Raw genomic sequence first — 27005 nt, forward strand, 5'->3', positions numbered from 1 at the left:
CCCATCTAATGCAACCCTCCCAACTCTCATGTTGTAACATTAGTGCTCATCCCATCCTCTAAACAGAACAAACATACAAAAATGGCATTTGAGATAGTGTGGATACCCGGTTTTCATTTTGATACTTTTTATATATAACAGAAGAACGTGGTTTCTTCTGTTATATGTCCAGGTCCAGGTCCACATGTCCAGGTCCTGCTCCACATACCCAGTAACACACAGCTTACCCGGCAATCACTTCCAGCTAAGTTGAGTTTGACCTCAGTGTAGCAGCAGCTGATGTGTTACAATACTCGTCTGGCCTATGGCCCAAATTAGCTCTGCCTGACCACACTAGCAAGCGGCTACTGTACTATCGCCATACAATGATAGCATTTCTCAACAACAAATAATTCATACACTCTGCGCCCTTGTAAAGTTAAACTTTAAAAAAAAAAACATACAAAAATAATGCACAGTAAGATGACCTTTGACCCGGCTTGAGTGATTCTCACAAAGATAGAATCCTTTATAGCTAAAAGATTTGGAATAAAACAGAAACTGGAGAATGAATGATGACAGGTAAATGATGTGTTTACAAACTAGTCTTGTCCACTCATAGTTAGCAGCGTGTAACCAAACCACAACCATTTAACAGGTCTCACAGACAGTGTAGAGTGTCGGTGTCAGTAGTTTATATTCATGAATCCATCTTTAACTCACAGACACTGGGGAACAAATGCAGAGTAACAAGAAAATGCTGAATGCACAGAAAAGTAGAAACAAGTCTGTGATGGTACAATTATGTAGAGTTTAATTACAAGCAAATCCTCTGTTCTCTTCCAAAGTTAATTAAAATCTATCACAAACCATATTAACAACAGGGATGTCTTTGCAGAAAAGGTGTTCTCTGTGTATCCTCAAGCAACATGCAGCTAAATCTGCTGCTTCTCATATCAGGGACTGCAAACCTCAGATAGGAAGCACTGGAGCACAGTGACAGATTTACAGGCTTAAATGAACTTAAAAATGTAAAATACAAAAATGTAATTCTCTGATAGCATACTGTATAGTTTCAGTTCTCATACATTTTTGCTGTCAACAATCAACAGCCTCAAACCAGTGAGTTTAATTATTGTATTTGTGTTAGTCGTGGGTCTACATTTTGTCTTTTCAGGATGTTTATATCATTATATGAAGAAAAGAAGTGTGCCTTGTTTTCTGAAGTAACGGACATGTCAGAGCGCAGAGGCAGAAAGACACTGAGACGAAGTTTTCCGCCTCGATGAGTCCAATTCAAATTTTCACACTTCTGTTTGTGGTTCCTCTAAAAACAAAGCAACCACCCAAATCTATGAATAAAATGAATGCTAAACTTTATTTGGAGGGAAGACATCATTCAATTTTTTTTTTCCAAATGTTTCTTTGATAAAAAGAGTGTGATATTCATGGAGTTATATATATTTCAAGTATGTACTTTTGTGATGGATACATCTAATCTAACAGAATTCAATAAGACTAGTGGCAAGATTTTTCTCTTATGTTTTTTTTTTTTTATCACGATGCATAAAAGAGAGCAAGTACAGCAAACATAAGCCTGCATGTTTTATATTTGTATGTTAAAGAAAAAAAACAGTGAGGTGAAAAGAGCACAATACTCCTGCTCCTTTTCATCGGTTTTTTCCTTCTTCTCAAAGAGACGAAAACAGGGTCTTGAATCAAAGCCAATCACTTCAAGGGCCTGAACTTAGCCACTGAATTCTCTGAGAAATGTTCTTATTCACACAGAGAAGAGAAAAGAGTGCTGGTTAAAAAAAAGGAGGAGGGGAGGTAGAGGAACAGACTGAGAGGTGAGAAAAAATTAACTCGGTGAAGCAGTGAATCTGGAGTTATGAGAAAAAAAAAATATCAAACTGGTGCGTGGAGTTCTAGCCTCCACACGCAACTGACCTGTTTCCAAATAATCAGCACGAAAAGAAAAAAAAAAGATTAAGTCCTTGAGAACAAGAGCAGTTTTCACACTCTAGCACACAAAGAGAAGGAGCAGAGATGAGAGGGTTGGCCGCATTGTACTGCCCCACTTAAATCTTACTTTCAATTCACCAAATGTGTTATTTGACTTGGCAAAGGAGCTGGTATGTCCCACGGAGCAGCGGGGAGTCTGACCGGGACTTTGCCAAGTTTGCTGCAGCCCTGCTCAACAGCCTTCGTCTTGGCTAGTGAGTGACCTTAGACTTAGTGGGTGGTTCTAGAAAGAAGGGAGGGGGAGAGGGGGGGCGGGGGGGATGCTCAGAGAAAGGAAAATTCATCAAAAATAAAGAATAAGCGCAAACTCTAGTGGTTGGAGTTCAGATTTTAATTTGACAATTCTACTCATGAGCGCTTGTACAAAACTGAAGGAGAAAAAACTGAAAAACGTATTTTGAATAAGAAAGAAAAACAGGATGAGAATATAACCAACACAGACTGCGAGGCATGGAGAGAGAAGGTCCAAGCACCAGTAGTTAACACCGGGCCGGCCTGCCCAGAACCAGGGATCTGTCGGTATAATGTGACAACCAGCGGTGGGAAATATTTTTTGTTTGCCCCGTCAATGATGGAAAATGAAGACCATGAGAACAACTCCGTAGCATATACTGTGAAATCAAAATAATGCAAAGTTATTAGAGGAGTGGAAAAATCCAATAAAAGCCCTCAGTGATTGGCCTACGACAGAAAACCTATTATTTCACTTTTCTAAGACAATAAATCAGCGGTTATTATGGGGACTTGTCAAGTGAAATGACTTTCTAAACTCATAAGCTATATATTCAACACAAGCAATTAAACTTGGATACAGCTGATCCCACATTTGGCTTTAAGATATGCAAACAATAAACTGCTTCAGCTTAGTAAAATATGGCTTTACATTTGTGCGATATGTGCCAATCTCATTGAAAACATAATGTATCATTTTCCATTTTGTCAAGTGCAGTTGACAAAATTCTAGCGTTCTCCCATTCGCCCAGATTTCATCAGAGTTTTCCATTATATAAAAAAATGATGTGATGGTGTGTCGTTTCATTTACAGGGGAGTTCTGTATGAGGTCAGCAGTACATGAAAACACTTACTGTGAGCTCCGCAATTAAAAGTGACCTTCTATGTTAATGGCTCTATTTGTGCACACAATCTGCCAGGGATTCATGCCGCTGTGGTTGAGAGTTCCAGACTCAGGGGAGGACAACTCGCGACGACTCTGAAAAAGGAGGCGTCCATGGCTGCCAGCATTACAAACCTACAGGGAGGAGCCCCAGACGCCCAGCTCCGTGAGTCTTATACCATCTTTAACTCGCAGGAATTTGAAGGCTGAGGCGCCCCACGCCATCCGTCCTGCGGCCCGCGATGGGGAAAAATAAAAGCGAAGCGCAGAGACAAGGAGCGATGTTGTGAGGAGGACAGGAAGAGAGGATGAGGAATTATGCCAGGGTCTGAAGATTCATTTTGAGGTCGGATTTAGAGAAATGGTGTCTGGCAATGTGCGCGGGGTCAAGCCCTGCAGGCCTGGAGCTCGAGCAGCCATCTTGGCAGTGACTCCTTCGGTGCAGCAAGAAGGGAGGAGGAGGAGGAGAAGGAGGGATTGCTTTACAAGATACATCAGTCTACTGGGACTCACCATTTCCTCTTTCCCAGTGTTGCACTAATGCAACTTCTATTTTTCTTTCGTTCACTTTATCTTTGATCTGAAATATATTGCTTAGTCGACAAGCAGTGTAAACATCCCCATAATTCGGAGCAGAAATCATTACTTCCTCTCGTTATATTTACTATTAGGATGATGAGAATCCGCAGAAGGGAATAGGTAATCAAGGTGCCCCCCCCCACCCCACCCAACTCAACCCCCACCCAAGTACAGAGAGCTGCTCTCTCTTCCGCTTGCCGTGAATATTTTTTAAAACGTAAAGGATCGCCCTTGGATCGGAGTCATTTTCAATAAACACGAGAATTCAAATAATCATTGGGACATTTTTCACTTTTTCCCCCTTAACTTTCTTTGTCTCTCTCTCTCTTCTTCCCATATCACACACGCTCACCCATAGTGCACTCCCCCTCTACAGGGCCTCCTGCATGGGAAAAAGGAGTCAAGCCACGAGAGGCGAACAGTGTTGATCCAGCTGATAAGCCGACCAATTGGGTTCATTTATCAAGGAGAACCTTTGCTGGGATGTGATCCCCGTGCATGATGGAAAACCCTCTGACAACTCTATCCCGTCCACGTCTCTGTGGTTCTTGGCGTGGTCGCGTTGCAGAAACCGAAGTAGTGTTATTACAGACCTTTAGTGGCCTACAACAGGACATCAGTTAAAACAAATATGTACATCTGAGTGAAAGACGAGGAGGAGTCTTGAATGATATACACCAGATAAACTACAGGAGAGAGACTGGAATGACCTTAACTGTCTTCACCCTGCAAAACCCCAGTTAGAATAAAGAAGTACCAGTGGCGGATCAGACAGACGCAGAGACAGTAAATAAAACTCATCTGGAACGGGTTTCTGTCTCTCTTCCGTACAAGCTGAAACCCAATATTCATATCAGATCTGAATGCTGTGCAGCTATAATAGCTGAATATTCATTTTGGTGCAAGCGGAAGACAAACATTCCCGTCCTTAATGACATCTCCTGGGAGGAAGTTCATTACACTAGGTTGTTATGCAACAAAACCCTGTCACTTTGAGAGGTCAGAGGAGGTTCACACTGCTAACATTAGCGCAGAACCCAGTGGCAACTAGGTTAGTGACACTTCCTGCATGAAATAACAACTTTAAAAGAACTGGGATACGAGTAGCATCAGTTCTCCAGGTAGACATGAGAAGACTGGCCTACTTTGAGCCAGACAGGGGAACAGCATCACGAGAACACACCGAGGCTTCGTGGGTTCAAGCTGGAAAACGCAGCATTTCAATGACTCCAGCCAATTATTCACAATCAATAACGGTCGTAATTCAATACACAAGGATATGTGAGCTTATTTTGTGTTTAACAAAGGAATCAACATGTTAAACATCTTTGTGTTAGGGGGTAATCCATACTATATGGATTTAACCAGCAAATATTATAATACATACGATACTTGTGCTTAAAAAAGTAACTTAATAATAATGCACTTATTGTACTTATTGTGCACTTATTGTAAGTCCCTTTGGATAAAAGCATCAACTAAAGAAATGTAATGTAATAATTTTCTGATCTTCTTCAATCAGTTCTGTCACACAACAAATTTTATTTTAACCTGCATTTGTTCTAAACTCTGTCAATGCAATAAAATCTAGCTCTGACATTGTATAACTCTGCCAAGGCTATGTATTATTTACTGCGGTGGCCCACTATGTTCTGATATGTCCTGCCAGAGTTTCATGATGAACCAAAAAGTTTTTCTCACTTTTCATGATAATCTTATAGCTTAACAAATCTCTGCATTTTCTGCTGTGTTTAGCACATGCGGTATTGTCCATAAAGTTGTTACCGTCCACGCAGACAGACAGACCTCAGTTACAGCTGCATTGTGCACATTCCCGCTCGTAGCATGCAATACAGTTCTCTCTCTCTCTCGTGCAAGAACTTTTCGCTTTGCGTACGTGTCACTCGGAATCTGTTGCGCATGCAGCACTGCTACCGCCATAGATTGAATGAATTCTGTGGACACGCTACAAAGAAAGTGAAACAAAGTTCAAGCCGCCTCTTATTTCGGATCCGCAGCAACATTTTATGGGTTCTTTTCCTGACCCCTACCCCATCACATCACCAGTAGTTTTTCTTTAAACTACAGAATAAGAGCTGACAACTTTAATGAAATCGATGAAATTTCAATCTGCCAATCAGCAGTAAAAATTGTTTGTGCGTGCTACTGGATGGCGACTCATGAAAATAAAATTTGGGATGTCAAAAATGGAGCTCGTCTTTGTGGAATAAGGTGAAGAAAGAAATGAGAAAGGAATTTGAATAACACTGGTCAAGTGAGTGTGTTTGTGTGTGTGTGTGTGTGTGTGTGTGTGTGTGTGTGTGTGTGTGTGTGTGTGTGTGTGTGTGTGTGTGTGTGTGTGTGTGTGTGTGTGTGTTTGGAAAAACACACTGTAGGTGTAGTTGCACACTGCTCTGTGCACTGATTGATGGCTGCTGTCCACGCGGGCCTACATTTGAGTGGATTGGAGTCATAGCACATGAGCAAACACAAGACGGAAGACTGAGAAACTCTCCACTACAAAGAATAGACTCGCTGCACCGCACACACAAACTGCAGAGGAGCAAACTCACTCACACACTCACACACACACCACACCCACAGATCCACTTCCCCACCTCCAGCGCTTGAAGATCTACCTGCCAGCTGCTGCCAGTCGCAGGGAAAGATGGGCTTTGTTGGTTTTGTGAAACCCACCGACAAGACCCCCCTGGAGACTGCAGGTCTCCAGCAGCACAAGCCTCAGCCTTATCCACTCCGCCGCACAGGCAATCTGTTTTCTATATTACCAGGCTGTATCACTGTACTATGCACTATAGAACAGCAATTGAGCAGGAAATTAAGTTAGGGGATCGGTATTTGGCGGAGGAGAACGAGCTGGTGTGGTCTTCCCTCTCCACATACAAGGATCATTAAATATCACACGAGTTTCTTGATAAATTTCCTCCTCTCTCTGCTGTTCTCATAAACCCACTCCCCTCTTGCTCCTCTCGCTCTCCTCTTCAGTCTGTCTGTCTCTTTTCTTTCTTCCTCAATTTCCCTCTCATCATTTGCCAGTTTCTCTCTCGTCTTGCTGTATTTGTAGTGAGTATGAAACAAAACATCCTAATGGATGTTTGAACAGCTTGAGATGTGTCGGCCTGGGAACTACCTCCCTGTGACAGGGAGCTCTGGCAGGGAATTGAGACCATTACAAGGGGAAAATAGGGGACATATTTCTTTCTTTTCCTCTTTGTTTATTTCTTTTCCTCTCACTGGGTCCTTCTGTGTAGTCCTCCCTCGCTTCTCTGTCTATTTTCTCTCATTATTTCTCTGTACATACAAACAGAGGACAGAATCCAAGCTCTTTTTGGATTAGCAGATGTGGAGGGAACTTTTCTACCCTCTGTCCTCTTCCACCTTTCTCCTACACTCCTGCCTTTCTCCTACACAGTACACCTCAACTTATACTTAACTGTTTTCAGAGAGTGAGTGTGAGTGAGCGTGAAAAGTTAGTATGTGGCCGAGAGAAATAGAGAAAGAGTTCGGTCAGTAAGTCGCTATCCAAACCCGTAACACTAAGCTTTCACTGAAGCAGTGGCAGTTTGGTGAGATGAATGAACATTGGAGTGCACATATAATCGTAGACACACACACACACACACACACACACACACACACACACACACACACACACACACACACACACACACACACTTTTTTAACTCCTGTGTGAATTCTCAGTTTTACTTTCTAGCACAAAATGACTTTTTTGTTACTTTTATTAACTTCTTAATCATAAACCTCATTATCAAACTAATAATTAAGTTATATTTCAAATTACATTTAGGTTAATTTGGGGTTTTCAAATGCCCCAGATCTCAATTTAGTAATGAAATGTATATTCATAGAAGACATAAATTCCATTGCTCCTTCTTCACACTTTTAGGAAAAACTTTATTGGGCAGTTTGAACGGACTCAAGTCGAGCACATTTTTTCTAAATACTTTAATTTCGTAAAGTTTTAATGTTGTTTTTTTTTCTAAATCCATCACCAAATTACCAAAACACATATTTAATAATTTACTGACATTTTGAGTTCCTGGCTCAAACTAATGTTTTTGCACAAACCCAAAAGCAGACACTGGCATTCCCGTGTTAATCCACAAACAAAGAGGCAGACTCACAAGGACACACTCACAACAACAGAGCTCTTGATGCAACAATCCAGGGTATCAGTAATCACTTGTGTTGACAGCTAAATTAACAAGTGCTACCAGAGCCATTACTTTTGCCTCCTGGTTATGTAACAATGAATATACACCAATACACTGTCGGACAGATAATCGAATAAATCAATATCTATACATAAGCAAATGAACAGGAAAAAAAAACATATATATTGGTCTGGAGGTAAATTTATGACTATTGCTGGCCACATGGAGCACACGCAGCACTCACGGCCGGCGCTGTGGTCAGGTTAGTGGGGAGGCAGTCGAGGAGATAAGGCGCCAAACAGGTCTAAATCCCTCCTGAAGCGGTCTTGATGGACAGACAGGCCACCATTAACAATGCGGTGGCTTGTGAGAGCAGCAGCTGATGGAAAGATACCCTGGCATTTGCTGTGTTAAGAAGTGGCCCTTAAAGATTTCACACTTCCAATTTCTTTGAATTATCTGCCATCTCCAACCTGTCACTCAGCCTGACAATCTCAGATTCTTGCTCACCGAGGCACCGGGGCTGGTTATTGACAAAGCAATCCGCCGTGATACAGCAAAGCCTGATAAAACATTAGTCAAACAACAACGACGTGCAACTCTAGACCCACCTCGCAGATGGATGCACGCTCACACTCCTCTTTTCTCTCTTTAAATACATTTCCATTCAAGTCTGCTAAAATAGATTGTGATTCACACCATAAACAGAGTATTTTTCAGCACAACAGTGGATTTTCTGGATTACCAAATGTTGTTTGGGGGCTAATCTATGCTTGGATTGTGAAATACCATAAATCTAAAAAATTGGTGTAACTTTGTCGACAACATGCCGCGATGTGCTAAATTGTGGTTCACGGAGCAGAATGGATTTGGTAATGTCCACCTAAGGCCGTGGTGACAGCCAGTGATGTTACAGTACGACACTGAACAGACTGCTTATCAGATCTCTGCTGGTCTGATTCGCTCAGCGCTGCAGACAGGCCATGATAGAAATATCACAACACCCCATTACCCTCAGCATTCGGTACATAGTGCACAGCCTGTGCTTTCCATGAATTATTAAAAGCAGACAGATTACGCTGCAAGGCTGGAAGTCTCGAGGCATGATACAGATGCTGCTGAGCAAAACAGTAACATCAGAAGTGGGTTTTTGCTTTTTTTTTTAAGAGGAGGGCGTCTCTTTTTTTATTTAAGGTCTGAATCAGATTAGAGAGGGTGGCCGTTTGGATAGGTGCATGGGTGTGTGGATAAGAAAAAGGAAATTGTGGGTGGGGTTTGCACATGTGTGTGTGTGTGTGTGTGTGTGTGCGTCTGCTGCAGAGGATGAAGGGGGTTGAAGGGCAAAGTGTCAGGGCTTGTCTGACATGTGGCCTGGTGGGTTGGCTGGATGCTTGGTTTGCTGCCTTGATGGCTGGCTGGGTGCAGCCGAGCTCCAGCCTGGCAAACCTCTCTCTCCCTCCTTCTCCCTCACTCTCCCTGGAGTGACGGGCTGAGACATTAAGACAGGCGTTTTAATTAACTGTGCCACTCTTCCACCTGCTGCCCTCAATATGCTCCGGCCCAGGCAAGCTGTCTCTCATACCACTGACTCGCGTGCGCGTCTCTTTTTTTTTTTTTTGCTCCATCTTTCCATAATTTCTCCTGTTCTCGCTCCTCTTCTTTCTCTCACTTTCTCTCCAGTTTGCAGACCTTACCCTCCATCAGTCCGACTTGCTCTCCCCCACCTCTCTTTTCCATCCCCCGTGCATCCCTCCGCAGTTTGACCCCAATAAACGAGAACTCATACCAATAGATAAGACGATTCCATGTGACAGAATTAGCCAATTTCTTTTTTGAACTCAGAGAGAATTAATTTCTACATGTGTCCTGTTCTACTGACCCTCTAACTACCCCCCTCCCCAATCCAACCACACACATGCACACACACACACACACACACACACACACACACACACACACACACACACACACACACACACACACACACACACACACACACACACACACACACACACACACACACTGTCACACACTTCAAATCTATCTGGTAATTCAGTTCTGCTCGACACTCATCAGGCTATTCATTAAGGCCTGATTGGAGATGGATATTTCAGTTCCCTTATGACAGAATGGAGCTAGGGATCAAACTGGGGACATTACGGGATTCAGAAGAGCAAACGCAACACACAGTAGCCTCACGAGTGTGTGTGTACACTTCAACATGTCCCTGTGAATACGTGCTCATAAATGTTTGTATTAATGTGTGTAAATGTATGCCTGGTCATTTAAGAATCTCATTTAGTGCGGTGACTCCTATAGTTTAATCATTTAAATCATAAATTGAGAATTAATTCGAACAGAATGGAGCAACAAATGATCCACTTTTAGCACTCAACTAAAATTGTATTACACTTTTAATGGGGTTAATAATAGACACATTAGCAACACAGGAAAAAACGACTCTACAAAGTGTTGTATTAAAAGGATTAATGTCCTCCCTTCAGAATTGAAGCCAGGTCTCGGAGATACAGTTCAAACTAACAAATGGCGTAGCTCTGGCTCCATGATGGGGCCTCAGTCGCAGGCAAACTACAGTAAGAAGACAGCAACAGGGGCCAATATATCAGCCGGGCAGAAAGGGAGCATTCATCTGCGGTGGAAGGAGAGGTGACTTTGAAGTTCTCCACAGTGAGGTGAAAGAGCAGCCGTGGCCTCAACCTCTGTGTTTATGTAGCCGCACTAGCCCTGGGAGAGCTCTTAATGAATGATGTGGATAGATGGACACCCCAGCTAAAAGCTCACACTCGCACGTCTGTGTGAGGGCCAAGACACACACCAAGGATTTACACATATTTTACGTGCAGGTCGCGGACATGTCAGCGTGTAGGGTACATGAGAGCATGTACTCCATGTCTGCATGAACAGAACAGGAAGAAATGCATAAAACAGCAGGCAGAAGGTACTTGATTAAGTCAATGCAGTAAACGCCTGGATTACACTGTGTCGCGCTAATAGGTTTCAAACAAGAGCAGGGACTAACCTGTGAGAAGTATGCTATGCCAACATCCTGCAGCTATCGCTCTCACTGGCGAGCTTGGTAGCGTCACTTCCTCTGGCGACAGGATGTTATTCTTCATGTTCCCACATGCACGTCCACAGCCCCACTGGAACAACCTGCCGTCACCTGCACGTCATCCATAGATAGGTGGAGAGACGGATACTTTTATTAATGGCATTCAGTAGCTTATTGAACAGTACAAAGAAAAGCAGCACACATATGTAAAAATACAAATATACAGAAATATAGAAATAGAAACTCAATTTACACATGAAAATATATAGAAGGAAACTGTACAGTTCTACACTAAGAGCAGAACCAGTTAATACATGTATAACGTTTTTTATTTAAGTGACATATAATTATAAATTATTTCTGCAGAATCTTTCAATGCATCAATATATACACTTAAGATTTTTGATGATAATTTCCAGAACAAAGGTCTTATCGTGTAATTTAAGAAACATATGAAAATATCTAGTGAAAGAAGATGTTTTGGACTCTGTGCAGTTCCTCGATAATTAGAAAGTAGAAAGGGGGGGAGGGGGGGGGGGTGGCTCCGACCCCCTGCAGATGCATCATGCATCTCTGTGCAGCATGTTGTCCTTGTTGTGCTGCGGCTGCATGGGGCCTCTGGTGATAAATTATGGATGCAACGCAAAAGCTGTAAAATTTGTTGTATCTTCTATTATCTTCATGTTAAAGGCCACAAAAGCTCTTCAGTGAAGTCAGCCATTAAGAAATGACAGGTATTGCTATCAGGCTTCTTTATAGCCTATTACCTGCAATGACAGCAGCTGCTGCTGCACCACTGTACGGCCTATCACATTATTTGCAGCTAAAGTCAGCTACTGTGTCATTTCGCCTCATTTTCTTGACAGTGCTATCATAAATCCATTGGGCTGCAGGGGAAACTGTCGACTACCTAGATTATCTTCATAGCCTGAATGAATTCTGAAATGTATGTAACAGGCAATGACTGTTATGGATCAGGAGCCAGGGCCATATTCTCACTAACTCTCTCTCTCTCCTTCCTTGTCTCTCTCTTTCTCAGGTGATGCGCCGATCGAGGGCTTGAGGGCTCGATACTCACATCAAATTTAGTGAAACAGGTGAACTTTGAAACGCACAGTGAAAGCTCATGAATGGTGACGTCAGCTTCATTAAGTTACCGTCCAGCTGATTTGTGTTGGTGCGTTTTCAAAGAACAGTTCTAGAAATATAATTCCTTTCACTTTCACTCTCTTCTGCTGGCTGGGAGAGAATTTGTACTCTCAAGTAATATCTAAATCACACAAGTGCTTTTAGACAGAAATTTTAATTAAATATTAGTAACTATAAATGTGAAATATATACGTGTCCTGTTATTTGTTTGAAGGTGTCTAAGGCTGCACAGCTAAGGGTCAAAAGAGAGCGTAAAATAGAAGGTCAAACCTTTTTGGCTGCTCTGAGAAATAACTCTGTGAACTTGAGGATTTGTGTGTTAAACTTTATTTTTAAAGAAAATTGATTACTTGAACTTCAAAATATGACCAGCAATAGTAACAGTAAAATTAATTAAGCTAGAAGCAGGAAATGTGTGTTCCAGCTTAAATTATACAGACCAATACTGTGGAGCCCTATGAGAGACAATTTTGAAACCTCATAGATCCAGAAACACATGTCACATGCTGTAGTTATGTGACATGTAGTTGCATGGTTTAGCAGTGTATACTTTTGTTTCTTTTTCAAGTATTTATATTCTTTATTATTGCAAAACTGTAAATATGAAGTAATTATTATATTTACTTTTTGGCAACAATGTCTTCTGTGCATTTATCCAGTTTGATGATTTGATGGTTTTCTATATTGATGTTCTGTATTTTGTCTTTTATTATTTTACTTCTATACTGATATGGACCTCTGACTCTGAAATAAAGCAACATCTAATACATATAAATAGTTAAATGATAGGATCCACTTCCTATAGGAGGTAGCATACAAAATAGGTAACTGTTAGAGGGCATACTATTGATAACAATTAAAACATTTTGTATTTTTTTGATTAGGCAAATAACTCAATCAGAATTATTGAATAATAACATTGGTATTGAGTGTAGTGTACTATAGCAAGCCAGAACAGTGCATTACTGTACCCGTGAGTGCAAGATTGTGGTTTGCCCCACAGGTGACCTTCGACACGCGGCCCACACACTCCACAAAGCGAGGGATGACCACATTTTCATTAGGACCGCTGCCAATTTGTCCATAATCATTCTGCCTGTAGGGAGAAGAGTATAAACACATAATTAAAGACATAATTAATTACCTGTGGGCATTGTCATCATCACTCACTCTTATCACACTTTAAACTATACACAGCACCATTTCAAAGCATTAGGATATCGCACAGCTTTCAGTTTCTATAGGGTAAAATAAATAATCAAGTCAATTAAACTATTGCGGTGAGCAGGTTCCACTGGGGGACTGTGGAACATATGCGTTTTCCCCCCCCGATTCTTCGAATCCTCTTTGTGACAATAACGAGACACGGCCCTATCAGAAGTGAAACACCTCACTAACTAATTAGACTCTCAGGCTGCAGCCTGACAAAATAAAAAAAAGAGGAAAGTGCTTGAAGGAAGACTTGCTCTCCCGCAATTTGCATCTGCCACTTTTTACTGCATCTGTTCCAAGTGCCATTCAACGCTTTCTTCCTCCTTTTGTTGAGAAGTGTTGAGCCCCAACTATTTAAGCTCACCTCCTACCTACCCGGAGCTTTGTTCCTGCTCCTCTGCAGACCAGTAATGAGCCAACCGCCACAAAACCGCTAGGAAATTATGACTCATTACCAATGGGGTCTAGACCGCTCCGCAGCCTCTCCTATACTCCCCCGCTCCACCCCGCATGCCCACGTGTAATCCTCTCTCTCCCTCTTTCTCTTACTCTCATCCCTTCAGCCCATAGAGAAAGACCCCAACACCTCCCTATCAATTAGAGCCTATTACAGGGCTCCCATGCTAGCAGGGCAAAGAAAGAGGGCCTTCACAGCTCAAGAGTGTGTGCAGGAGAGATTGGGAGAGTTGAATGAGGAGCCTTAAGGTGCTCCTTTCACACCCTTGCCCTTATCCATTATGCCAGTCTGTAGAGCCGCCTCGGAGAAACGTGCAGCCCCAAAAAGACTCGGGGATGAAAATAAGTCAAGGGAGGGATTCTTGGTCACACCTTTTCCCCCTTTCTTTGCACTCCAGTGTCAAATTATATCATAACTAGTCCTTTAGAGAAGCAACATGGTCACCGTGCTCCTCCTTTATATGGAGTGTTAAAAAAAGGTGACTAGATCTGATTGGTATGTATAAATCATTCCATCTCTGTGTGTATTCATGGACATGATAAGCTTCTCCATGCGCACACACGAACACACGAACACACGCACACACACACACACACACACACACACACACACACACACACACACACACACACACACACACACACAAAAGGCCTAATGTGCTATGCATGGGATAAGTGCATCAACCTGTGGTGTCTTTGTATGGTGGTGCATTGGCTGTAGGGGCCACAAACCAAGGAATTAAGCAAAGGGCCTCCGCTGTGTTAGGGTCGGGAACAGTCCTGAACGATAGAGCTCACCTTAAACTGCTGCTGTGAGGAATACAGATATGAAAGGTTGAGTTGAGTCTCACTAATGAGCTGTTTTATCCCACTTAACAACAAGGTGTTGAGATAAAGCTAATGGTGGGAAACCATTTGAAAATCCACATGGTAATTGATTTCTTTAAGTTTCACCCTCTATCACATTCTCCCCTGGAAAAACAACTTATTCATTGGACTGTTGGTCTTTATTTTGGAGCAACAAATGCTGTTCTACATTGCAAGCATTTTAGAATATCTTTTTTTGCCCTGATAGGATATGCATCAGCTTTTTATTGAAGCATGCCATGTTCATTGGCTTTTGAAGCTATGGTACGTTTCAAGGCAATCCCTCTGAGAGTGAATGGGTGAGATCACATGGGTTTGAGGTGGTTTAGAATGGCAAATCCTGCTGAAAGTGTCATTTCCAGTCGGAGACATCAATTTGGTGTGTGAAACAGGGCCCCGGGAGAGCCCGATAGCCTGGGAGATTCTTCACAAGAGCAAAGGGCCTGCGGATCAGCTCGTACTCACCTGGATAAGATGGGAATCTCACAAAGCGCCCTCAAATACACGGAGCAAAGTGAGAGCGAAGGAAGAGAGGAAGAAACATGAGAGACATCTCAAAAAAGAAAAGTGCAGAGAGCATGAAAAAGGCGAGAGCATGTTAAATATCCCCTCTTCTGCAGTTTATGATGAGCCTTTGTACGGCACACAATGAATTATAGCGACGCTATTAACCTCATTTGTTCTATAGAGGTTATGAAAATCTTAATTCATGCCAACAAGAAAAAAATCCAGATTAAGACTCCAACATTTGTTATTAAAGCAAATAAGAAAAGAAGTGAGGCAACTACTTGTCCTCCTTGACTTTGATACGATTGTATACAGTCGTTGTTTGCATTAGTAAAAAAAATACACAAAACCGGCAATGACCTCCATCTGGGAGGGTTGTCAAAGCCCATAAGTATGGTTGATAGGGATATTAAAATGCTGACATGCACAAATAAAAATCTAAATTACTGGCAGGACCATTTCTGGCCAAACATTTTGATAACTGTATAACAGTATACGTAGGCAGCGGTATTAACTCTAATATAAAGCCTCAATTAGCTTAAGTGAGAGCAAAATGGCTGATAATTATTGCACCAACTCATTAGACTTGTTTTGACACTAAAACCACTTAAATCACCGCTCGGGCATAAACACCAGCACAGATGCAAATACACACGTGCAGATGTTAGCGTTTATTTCCATCATAATGAGGCAGATACTGTACAGGTTGGGTTTTACTTGTTTAGACGAAAAGCTAAACACTTCAAACTAGATTTAATGGGGTCTCGCCATTACATGGGTAATTTATGAATCGGAATACGGGCGGTAAGTTTCATGAACATATCCCCTCGAGAAAAACAAATGACAAAGGACAGTCAGGAAGCACGCACATCAAATGCACACATCAGTCCTTGCTATAAAGACACATGGTTACTTTTCTTTTTTACCTCACAAAAGGCGCTAAATGTCGCCAAATTAGCACAAAATACTCATGTGCTTTTCTGTATTAAGAATATACCTGGATATAAAACAAAATTACACAAAGTAATTCAACCCTCAAGAAAACTTGAGTAACGCAAACACCCTTGACCCAAATGAAATTCGTGAAAACATTATCTATGAACTGGCAAAGAGTACAAAAGCAAGGAAATCCTCTCCTGTGCCGACTATACATCTTGGCTAATAATGATACAGACTCCTTAGGTATAAAATCCTTGGGGCCGGCCATGAAAGTTTAAGATTCAATGCGGTAAAATACAATGTGCCATAAAATATTAATGCATGTGGTAAAATTATGCTGGTGGTAATATTTTAGATTGCTGCTGTCTGTAAAAGAGGCATATATGTATTTATTTACAAGCAGGGATGGTGGATGGGGGCTTTGTTTGAAGCCATGTTTATGAATATCGACTCAGGCTCCTAGGTAAGTGGCTATAAATCTGGGAGAGGATCTTTGTAAAGTTCCCTTGGAGGACATAACTTCAGGTCTAACCGCCTCCTTCCTTCACTTGACTTTTAAACATTTAGATGAAGCCCGGCCAACTGCATTTAGAGCAGCTTCTAAATTACGAAGGGTTCATTTTTTGAGAGTCCGAGTGTTAACCAATCAAAGTTGATAAATTGTGGCCATAGATTTCTCCGGGACAGAAACGGAGGTGTGTTTGGCCCTTGATCCGGACTGTTTACGAGTTTGGGGAATACTAAAGTGGATCTTTGCACAACCTGCTATGTTCCAGATGTTGACTCGGACGTACTCAACGGAAGATGCCCTAAAACCCTGGAGATCCACACCACACACCCACACTCCTTTAAACATACTCACACCAGTGCTGCACTATTCATTATCCCCCCCACCCCCCACCCACCCGAGTATGCACATAGTGTTGAACTTTACAGCGTCATCCTCGTATGCTAGTTTCTTAAAATAACACGATGAAAAGTGTGAATTACCTGAAGCCATGAGCATGACCTGTGCTAATGAGAGGTGCATTACTTGTTGTATGATCAAAAAAAGATCATGTATTGTACAGCTCATATCACCAGAGGCTATCAAGACCAGCTGGCAGGAGTCCTATAGGTCCGCTACGGATGAACCTTTCACATATGACTCATTCACAACTTTTTTCTTTGTCCTCCAGCGCCATATCTTTGACATGTTTATCTATTTATTTTGGTTCAGTGTTCCGAAGTTCAGATCACATGGGTGATTACATTAGTAACGGTGCTGCAGTTGGATGAACTGGTGAACGATGGATGCAGAGATCTGTGTCCTCTGGCTACGATGATCACATCGGAGCCGGGATTAAGAGAACTGATTTCTTTTCCTGGCTGAGTTCAAAGGGCCCAATCAAAGTGGTTACACACACACACACACACACACACACACACACACACACACACACACACACACACACACACACACACACACACACACACACACACACACACACACACACACACACACACACACACACACACACACACACACACACACACACTTTCCATGCAACTTTAACTGACAGGTGGTGATAAGGTTGAGCCCTGTGAACATTTAGCTTTTAGTTTTTCTGCCTGGTGATGGAAGCAGCTTCAGTTGACGTCACTGAGCACTAATAAACGAATGGAGAGCTGCATTGATCCAAACATCTAATTCCAAGAAAATAGCTGCCTCCTGAGCTAAATTGGAGAAAATTGACACGCTCCCATTGAAACCCCACCTCTCCCTTCCACTCCTCTTCATTCTTACCTCATATTTTCATTTCTTCCTCCCTAATGTGTCTCCGGCGCTCACTCGGGGCTAATCCTCACGGCCTCTTGGTTTATGTAGGCCACAGCCTTCTCTTTCTCACCGTTTCTGTCCCTGACACTAGCTGACACAAGGTATCACTTCACACCCTGAACACACAGACTGAGGTGCTAAACAAGGACATGTCACAGCACACTTAAATGCCTTCACCGTGATGCGGCAGTTATGATGTGGCAGAGGGAGAATATGAGAACACGTTTCATGCATAATACGGCACATAATACGTTATTTTTAAACACAGGTAAACCAACTAAAAAGAAAAAGAGAAACTTAGAAGCTCTATCACCTCACTGTCTCCCACGTGTTGCATCTTGCACATTACGAAGCATCTTGTTCCTAACATGTAAAAATAATAAATACAGAAACTGTGGCTATTTAGGTGCCAGCGCCCAAAAGTTCAATGCGAGTCATAATGTTGCAGTATCAGCATCTGGACTGTCAAAATAAAGTAGAAATTATCATGTTCATCCGGGTGTCATGTTTCCATCCCTGCTGTTAAAAACCTGTATCTACTGCAGAGTCATTTGACCCGGGAGTGAATGCCGATTGTATCCATTCCCCTTGCAGACAAAAGCCAGATGTTAGTGGGTTTTTTTGACCTGTGGAAAATGTGCTTAATGTTTTATAGTGGCTTTAAAAACATACTTATATGTCTAACTTAAAGGTTCAGCTACACCTTTGCCATTTCCCACAAAAAAGTTGTCATGCTCACTATGGGCAGACTTCATGGCATCTTATGTGGGTTTTGAATTTCAAAAGTCATGCTCACAATCACAAGTGTCTCTCTTTCTATTGAAGAATTAAATACCTCCTTTTGGTAAATTCAAACTCCTTTTTTTTTCTATGAGGCCGTGCGTGTTTGCAGTTATGGTGCTTATAGTGTGCTTCTGAGATCTAATGCAATTAGGTGATGTTCAGTTCTTAATCAGTCTTGATTACCTGTTGAACGGTGCAAACAGGCAGCCTCCTGGCTCTCAGAGATATGATGGTTGCGTTGCACTAATTATAAGTGATGTAGAAATTAGGGGGCTAGAAGCTTTAAAAAAATCATCACTTCAAAATTGCACCAAGAATGTTGTATAATCTGTTTCCATAACCCAAAAATCCTCATCCTCTGGGGTGTGTTTTTAAGGTTATTCTTTAAGTTCTGGTCTGACAAGAAGAGGAAACAAACCATGAAAACAATAACCAGTTCAGATTTCAGATTTGTTTGTATACAAACAGCACATCCTTAATAGTTAAACCCACCTGAACCCACTTTAGTGGCACTCCAGACATAAGGACCCATGGGTAGATGCTCAGGTGGAAATCCAAGTGTGTGAAATGATGTGCAAATAAGGAAACTGTTTAACTGTTTTCAAGGCAAATTTCCTCTCAAGTGTTGAAAAAGATCGGCCCATCTACAACTGATTTTAAAAACAGTCCATGTCCCCAAAGTTAGTACATTCAATGTGTACGTTTTTTCCCCTCCACTCACTAAATCATGCAGAGCCCACACCACTTTAAGCCAGTATTTACAGTTACGATCTGGCTGTTGTTTTCCAAGGAGCAGAGCCGTGCTTTGCCTCGTTTTCTTTTTTTTATTCATTTAGCTGTAAGGCAGAGTGTGATAAGACAGAACGAAGACTTCCCTCATAACGAGGCACATGCCAAGTCTGACATAATCCAATCTGGTCCATTTTCATCAGCTTTTGTCTTGTGTTTTTTGCTTCTCTTTTGGACTTTCCTTTGGTTCCAACGATGGCTCAAAAACCTGAAATGACACAATTCGGTCGCACTTGTATGGCGGTGAGGCTGCAATCCAAACGGCTTTTCAGCGCAGAAATCCTTGAAGACCCACACACATTTAAATCTGGCCCTGGGGGCAACAGGCTCTAAACCACTGAGATAAAAACCCATCCAGGCCAAAAGCAGAAATATATATTTTAAGGGAGGGCTTACCATGGCAACAAAAAGGCATGTCAAACTTGTGGAAAGGAGGCATTCTGACTGAGGAGTAAACACAGACCGCTGTGCCCGTAGGAAAGCCTAGGAAAAGCTCTTCGCATATTAAAGGGCCCAGCCTCACACATGTATACAGCAGAAAAAGAGACAATGACGGTAATAACAGGCGAGGCGTCAGGGTGCGGAAAAGACGGTTAAACGGTCATTTGTGAGAAGAAATGTAACAGGGCCTAATAGAGGCAGCGCCATAGGCACAGTCTTGAAGAAAGAGACAAACAGTGTCCTCTTAAATGTGATATTGGGCCTCAACAAGCAACATTCCCTCCGGTCCGCTGGTCTGCACCGAGTCAAAACATTAACCGTTTACTAAGAAAGCTTATTTGCTTTATCAACACCTGCTTCAACAGAGACTCCAGATGTTCCTGTGTAATTGAAGGTAACAGATAGAGTATCACATGAAAATATGTTGCTGAAACTGAGCAGACGGCTACAGGAAGTGAGAACTGGAAACATAAACTTTCAGGGAGGAATGGAGGCAAAAGCAACAGGACCACAGAAGCAGTGGATGTTTTACAGAACTGTCCTCATGTGTCAATATAAGGAAAAAGTTTACTGGTAATACTTAAATTAAAGACAGGGAGGGGACATTCGGCACCGCGCTAATCTGTGGCGTCCTCTGCCACCTTCATGGCGAGCAGTTGAAATTGCCATGAGGATCTTTTCAACCGTGGATAACGTCTGATGACAGCAAAACAAGTTCCACAGACAAGTGAAAAAAGGGAAAAAAGGAAAGAGTGGGATTGTCCACAAACTAAAATCGTGCCATATTCTCTTTTTGCGCTTGCACTCATGCCGCGAATGCTTATATTTCCAGTGTAAACACAATCAGTGCCGTGCAGGAATGATGAAAAGCTGTTGCTCTTATTATAGGAGAAAATAACAAGCTCTCATGAAGGGATTGATTGTTTTCAAATCGTAGATCTTTGTAAGAGGAGTGTAAAGTAGAGCTAAGTCTCCATTATAGGACGCTGCTGCTACATTGCTTTTGATTTTCTGTCAACATCCCTCTTACCAACCAGGCACTGTATTTACTAAATGCATCGGGGCCAAGAAATGGATTGAATATATTGTTCGTCTTCTGCAATCCAAATTGTGTCAACCAGTCGGAGGTATCGCGGCTCTTTTCTTCTGCGCGTCTCACTCTGCCAATGTTTATAGATACTGTAGGACTCTTTTGAACAGTCGGCTGCACGATATGGGTGCAGCTACTGTAACAAAACTGAACATAAATTAAACCATGCGAGCAGGCAACTCACTCCTGCAAAGCTCTTGTCCTCTGATGCGAGGATTATACAGAGAAAAGAAGAGAAAACTGTTCCCCCAACATGTCCCTCCACAAATCAATGCCATGTTTAACATGTTTTTGTTGTTTCTTTCTGCACGTCTCATGTCTCGCAGGTTTAACACTCAAACACTTTTTAGGACAGTTATGAATATTGAAGGGTTTTCAGCAAATTTAGTGCATAAAATGCAACTTTAAAAAGAAGACAAATATAGTTTATTAAAAATAGTATTGGTGAAATAGTTCAATCCCTTGTTCCGTGTTTTTTTTATATTGTTATGCCATATTACAGGGATGTAAAAACACACTGAGACACAAAGTTAACATTTCAATCCTACAGCAATGGAGCATACAGAGTGGTGAGCCATTACAAGAAGGTTAATGCAGAAAGTTTATCTCCTCAGCCTCTAACGCTCTTGTCAAACTAAACTTACACTATATACACACATTTAAGTACTCAGCTGTATACAAGCTCGTACACAATGCCACATAAGCACACAGCTCGTGCTTTCTATGTCTTTGGTCCCCAAGCTGCCCTACCCAACTGTCTATTATAAGTCAGTCATATGCACCCTTCCCCTCTCCCACAGAGCCGTGGCCCCTCTGTCCCCTCCAAGCACTCCAATAAATTCAAATGTAATGTTCCTAAATGAGATCATTTACATGTGCCATTTCTCTTCAACTATATTTATCATCCAACACTTTGGCCTTCATTAACAAATGGCACTCGAGTGGTGCGTGATTCCTCATCCCTGCCACAGGAGGGAAAGACAGAGGGAGAGATAAGGTTGTCGCCAAATGACACAAATTGAACCCGGTGCGCGTTAATACTTCACTTTGTGACCTAAGTCTCGGTACAAAGTCGCGAGGTGCGTTTCATGAGGTTGACTGAGCAGCGGACACAGGCGAAGCTGCACCGGAGCAGATTTCTGTGCCATTAAATATCTTGACATTCAAATCATTTTGGTTAATTTTCAATATAATGTGTGAACAGTGTTGTTGCCGCCCAGCACGCCAAGGACACAATGATGACTCATCTCTGTTCAGAATCATAATTTCAACCTGGAGCAGTTAAACACTGGAGTTACACACTCATACACACAAGTGACATAAAATCCCTTTGTCGCAGCACTAGCGAACATTAAATGCAAAAATCCGGAGGCCACCCACTGTCCAATGAGCATCAGCCGAATAGTTTGCCCATTTACATCGATGGATTTAATTGGATGTCGTCTCCGGCATTGTGTGAGGCGGTGGGGTGCAGCATTTGCATGGGACTACTCCTGTAATATTACGTACTGTTCATCACTTAAGGTTAAGCCTACCTATTGTTAAATTTATAGTGCAACTATTCGTCTTGCACTGGCACTCTCTCCTCATCTGCATTGGCAAAGAAAACGCTCAGTTTAGCTATTAATTATTACGACAATGGAAAGATGCACAAAGCAAGGGTAACCCCTTTTTTATTTCCTTTAATAAACATTTTAAAACAGCTTCATTATAATAATGTATTTTGATTAACGATGTTTACCACAGTGCTGCTAGTGAAAATTGCTTTCCCATAAATTAAACCAATAAAAGTTAGTTGATGAATTATTGCCTAAATGTAAAATGTTACAGTCTAATTCATTCACAGCAGCTCCACTCTGTACAGTATCTACAAAATCTACATACTCAGAGAATAATAAACATAATTAATTAATTTGATTTACTAACAACTTTACTAAAATATTTTCCTGTTTTCTTTCCATTTCAAATATCCATTGTCTTAATTGTGAATAAATGAAAACTGTAAATGCTAAGATTTAGTGCTGCTATAAATATCATATTATGCAGTTATTGATTTTAGAACATGTTAAAGTTTATATGACATACTTTGTGTTTAGAAACATGGTGTGATCAAGATCAATTCAATGCAACTTGAAGTAGTAAAAAAGTTAATTTCAGTCCAGGTTCAGTTTATTTTCAGTATGTATATATATATAAATAAATAGGCATATATGTAATTTATGGATGTAATGAATAAATGCATGTAAAACCAAAATCCATATGTTGTATCGTATATGCATGCATTTATCTTTAATTAATTGAACTTTTTCATGTTTCGTCCTCATTAAGAAGCAACCAATTCTAACTCTGTTGTGTCGTGTAATATTTCATACTTCATCCACATGTTAATTTAAACCTTATTTAAATCAATTTAGCATTTAAGGATTTACTGTAGTAAAGAATAATTAGTGAAGAAAAGAACATCAGTGCAAAATCTTGCCTAAACAACACAATGATGTGTTCTACAGTTGTGCTTTTCTCCTTTTTTAAAAGTGTATATTGTTTGAATTTGACTTTTCAGAATAATATAATTAAGAATGCGGATATTTTGACACAAAACATGTCAGGTAAAATCAAATGGACACAATGTAATTTCACATGCAGAAATCAATTTGTACTCCTGACTGCAGCTTGTGTTTTTTTCCTTTGTGGATGAAATTAAAAGAACATAAATATCTTCTTTTTTCATCATCATGGCCACTTTCACTTCCTCTCTGATAACTACTTGTTCATGCTGATTGCAAATAATGCTTTGCGAGTGTTTAACAGAGCAAAAGGCTGTACCCTCAAGGTAAATGTACTATCTCGCTCAAAAAATAAAAAAAGGAGGGCATGAAAAAACCGGGGAGGAAGCTTTGTGGGGCAAGTCTAACATTTTAACATCTCTGTGTTTCATCTAAATCACTGACAACAAAATAGCCTCTAGCATGATTCGCTCTCTCTCCCTCAAAGTTAACTATGACATCTGGCATGGGCTCTGAACACCATGACAACAGACACCACGAATACAGACACCGAGGCAGCGTACGACTGTAGTGCAAGAAAACAGACAATGAGGAAGAGAGGGGGAGACACACAGCTTGTTAATGGGGGAGAATGCAATGTAAAGAGATCAGTAATTACCATTATTTAAACAACTCCCAATAACAAGTGGATTATGTAGAGCCTAGCTATTGTGAAGACAAGCGTTGCTCTAATGTTTCTGATGTAAATCCCCCTCTCCCCCCCCCTGAGTTCTAAAATCTAGGAACCATTGTCTTGACAAGGAACATATGCCGGTGATGGAAAATATGTACAGTAAAATACGTAATGTGTGCTAAGCTAATAACTGAGGACACACACTTGTTTTACAGTGAATATTTGTATGCATTATTCATTTAAGCATAAAGGATCCAGAGGAGATGGTACAAGAGCCCCTCTGTGTGCCCTGGGGCTATTGTCATGGTGGGCATAATGGGAGGGGATTGTAGTGCAAATGTTGTCATCTGTATATCCTAATGCTGCAATTTGGGAAGGAACTCTGTGTGAATCATGACGAGCGGTCTGAAACGATGATGTGCAGATGAAGACAGAAGGAGCGAGAGATGACAAAGTCACAAAAAGAGAGAGACAGAGGGAGGGAGAGAAAGGAGGGAGGGAGAGAGTTGTCTTTGGTGAAGTGAGGAACACTGTGGCAGGTAATACTCTGGACACTGCCACTCACTTTCCCAATCAGGCAGAAATTATAATTTTAATAGACATTCAATTAGATTCATTATTTTGCATTTCTTCCTAGTGTCGGTCAAGACCCCTTCCCATTCAGATTTATCTCTGAAACACATTTTTGTTCGGCAAAAACGATGGATTGACAATGCACGGGAAGAGTGAAGTCAATTCTGCTTGATGTCACTGACGGCTTAGCATGTAATTACTGTCACACATGCATAATAGCGGTACTTAGAGAAGTGCAAGGACAATCAATTTAGCTTTCAGGACTGCAACTTAAGTTTAAGTACATAACTTTTTATGAGGGAGCAAGAGTGAAGGTTGTTGAAATCTGAATATATATCTTAATATATGTGGTGTTTGGGATTTTTTCCCCCCCTTCTGCCTCTTAAAGATCCAGGATGCACTGTCCAGCAGCACCCTCTTGTGGAGCCCCAGCATAATGCAAGCTATGTTCAACACTGCAGCTTCTCTCTGCTCCTCTCTCCTCTGCAGCACTGGCTCTTCAACCCAGCCCCTTCCTGTCGAAGACGTCCGGCCACTTCCCCTTTTCCCTCACGCACTCGTCTCTCTCCGTCTGAGTTTTCTCGCTCGGGCCCGCTGCAATCTCGGTGACCCCTTAGTCAAATATTTAGATGGTCGATTTCAGCCCCTTTAAGGAACTGCCTCCCAACCTCTCGCCATGAGGAAATCGATGGGACGAGTTCAAATGCCAGTGAAAATGTTCAAACGTAAACAGGTTCATTGAGAGGCGATGGGGAGGAGTGTTGGCAGAGGTAGGGGGGTGTTGGTAGAAGAAGAAGGGTGGAGGGGGGGTTGAAGCAAATGTATGCACAGCCATAGAGTGGCTATGCATATGCATACGGGCAGAGAGGGATTACACAGAGGGATGAGCAGAGATACTGAGAGGGTTTAAAAAGAGGGTGAATGCTCGGGACACAATGAGGCAAGGCGGGGCATTTATGTTTACCAATGAAGGGGAGGGGGGCAGAGGAGGAGGAGGGCAGGAGGGGAGGAGGAGAGGGGAAGAAGGCCGTGTCCCGGCGCAGGAGCGGAAAGGAGGAGAGGAGAGTATTTGGTACATCATGACGAAAATGGGCTTCGCCTCTTGTGCTAAACAGAGTGACCTCTAGTCGGGGCCTTGGGGGAAGAGGGTGTGGAGGGGGTCGAGTAGTTAGAGCAGCCGGCTCTGGCTGTTCCCTTCAGGGAGCGACACTGCACCAAATAGCATGGACAAACCAGGGCATTAATATCCTCATACTAACCCCCTGACAATACCCCATTATGTATGAATGCCTCTGTGCATTACACACCTTGAACTAGAAACAATCGCGCCCTTTTTCTTTCTTTCCCCTCAGCACTTGAACCACAGCCAAGAAATGCAATGAGCGCGTTTTATTATATATTTTATTTCATAGGCAAAAAAAGGAGTGTGTGCGCACACTCCTACACACAAACACACACACACACACACCACTGAACACCTTCGCTGTGTTCTTTACATAATCAGTTACCTTCTGACACCTACCTTTGCTGCAAATGACTGTTTGCCTTTTATTCTACTCTGTGTTTTCTCTCTATCTCTCCCTTCCAGCCATGTGTATCATCTATAATTACAATTCACACTGATTCCAGCCCGCCATGCTAAAACCCAGCATACAGTGTGAAATAAGAAAGCAGCTTGTAAGGTGCAAAGGGGGGAAAATGACAACCAACACACGAGGGAGGGGGTAGAGAGTGGGGGGGAAAAAAAATCCAAACACAAGCTCTGGCCGTGGGGTAACAGCATCAGCAAAGTATTATGATGTTTCTAAATGGGGAGCCTGTCTCGTGACACGGGTCCCTGTCCAGATATCGATTGCTCCCGTGGCTGCAACACTAACAGCAGTGGAGAGCCATTGAACTTTAAAGCAAATAGTCCTTCTCCCCCGCTCAGCGTCCTCTCACAGGCGATCAATACAGGTCGGCCCCGGCACAGCTAACACCTCTATCTGGAATAATGGCCTTCCTCGTGTAGTTACTGACCAGGAAGAGAAACAGACAGGCTGGAACAGGTTGGGGTGGGGGGGGGGGGGGGGTTCAACAATGGAGAATAATAATATGTACAAGCAATGACGACACTCAAACATGCACATTACTTATTCTGCATAATAGCATTAAAATAATAACCCAGTAATACCTGCGAAGCAAACATGGAGTAAAAAACCGTGAAGCTATTACTTACATTTGAAATGAAGGAATA

At 41.9% G+C, this 27005-nt stretch overlaps 1 protein-coding gene across 1 annotated transcript in view; it reads right to left on the reverse strand.

Annotated features, from left to right (window-relative positions):
- LOC117767706 overlaps positions 1-27005 on the reverse strand; it is a 302206-nt gene that overhangs the window by 175701 nt on the left and 99500 nt on the right. Inside the window, exons 6-7 of the mRNA XM_034595530.1 lie at positions 13088-13212; positions 10935-11078 (exon numbers count right to left, since the gene is read on the reverse strand). Coding sequence (XP_034451421.1) covers positions 10935-11078; positions 13088-13212 — 269 coding nt within the window. The remainder of the gene's footprint in view (positions 1-10934; positions 11079-13087; positions 13213-27005) is intronic.

Source organism: Hippoglossus hippoglossus, chromosome 9, assembly GCF_009819705.1.
Source record: "Hippoglossus hippoglossus isolate fHipHip1 chromosome 9, fHipHip1.pri, whole genome shotgun sequence".
Lineage (NCBI taxonomy): Eukaryota > Metazoa > Chordata > Actinopteri > Pleuronectiformes > Pleuronectidae > Hippoglossus > Hippoglossus hippoglossus.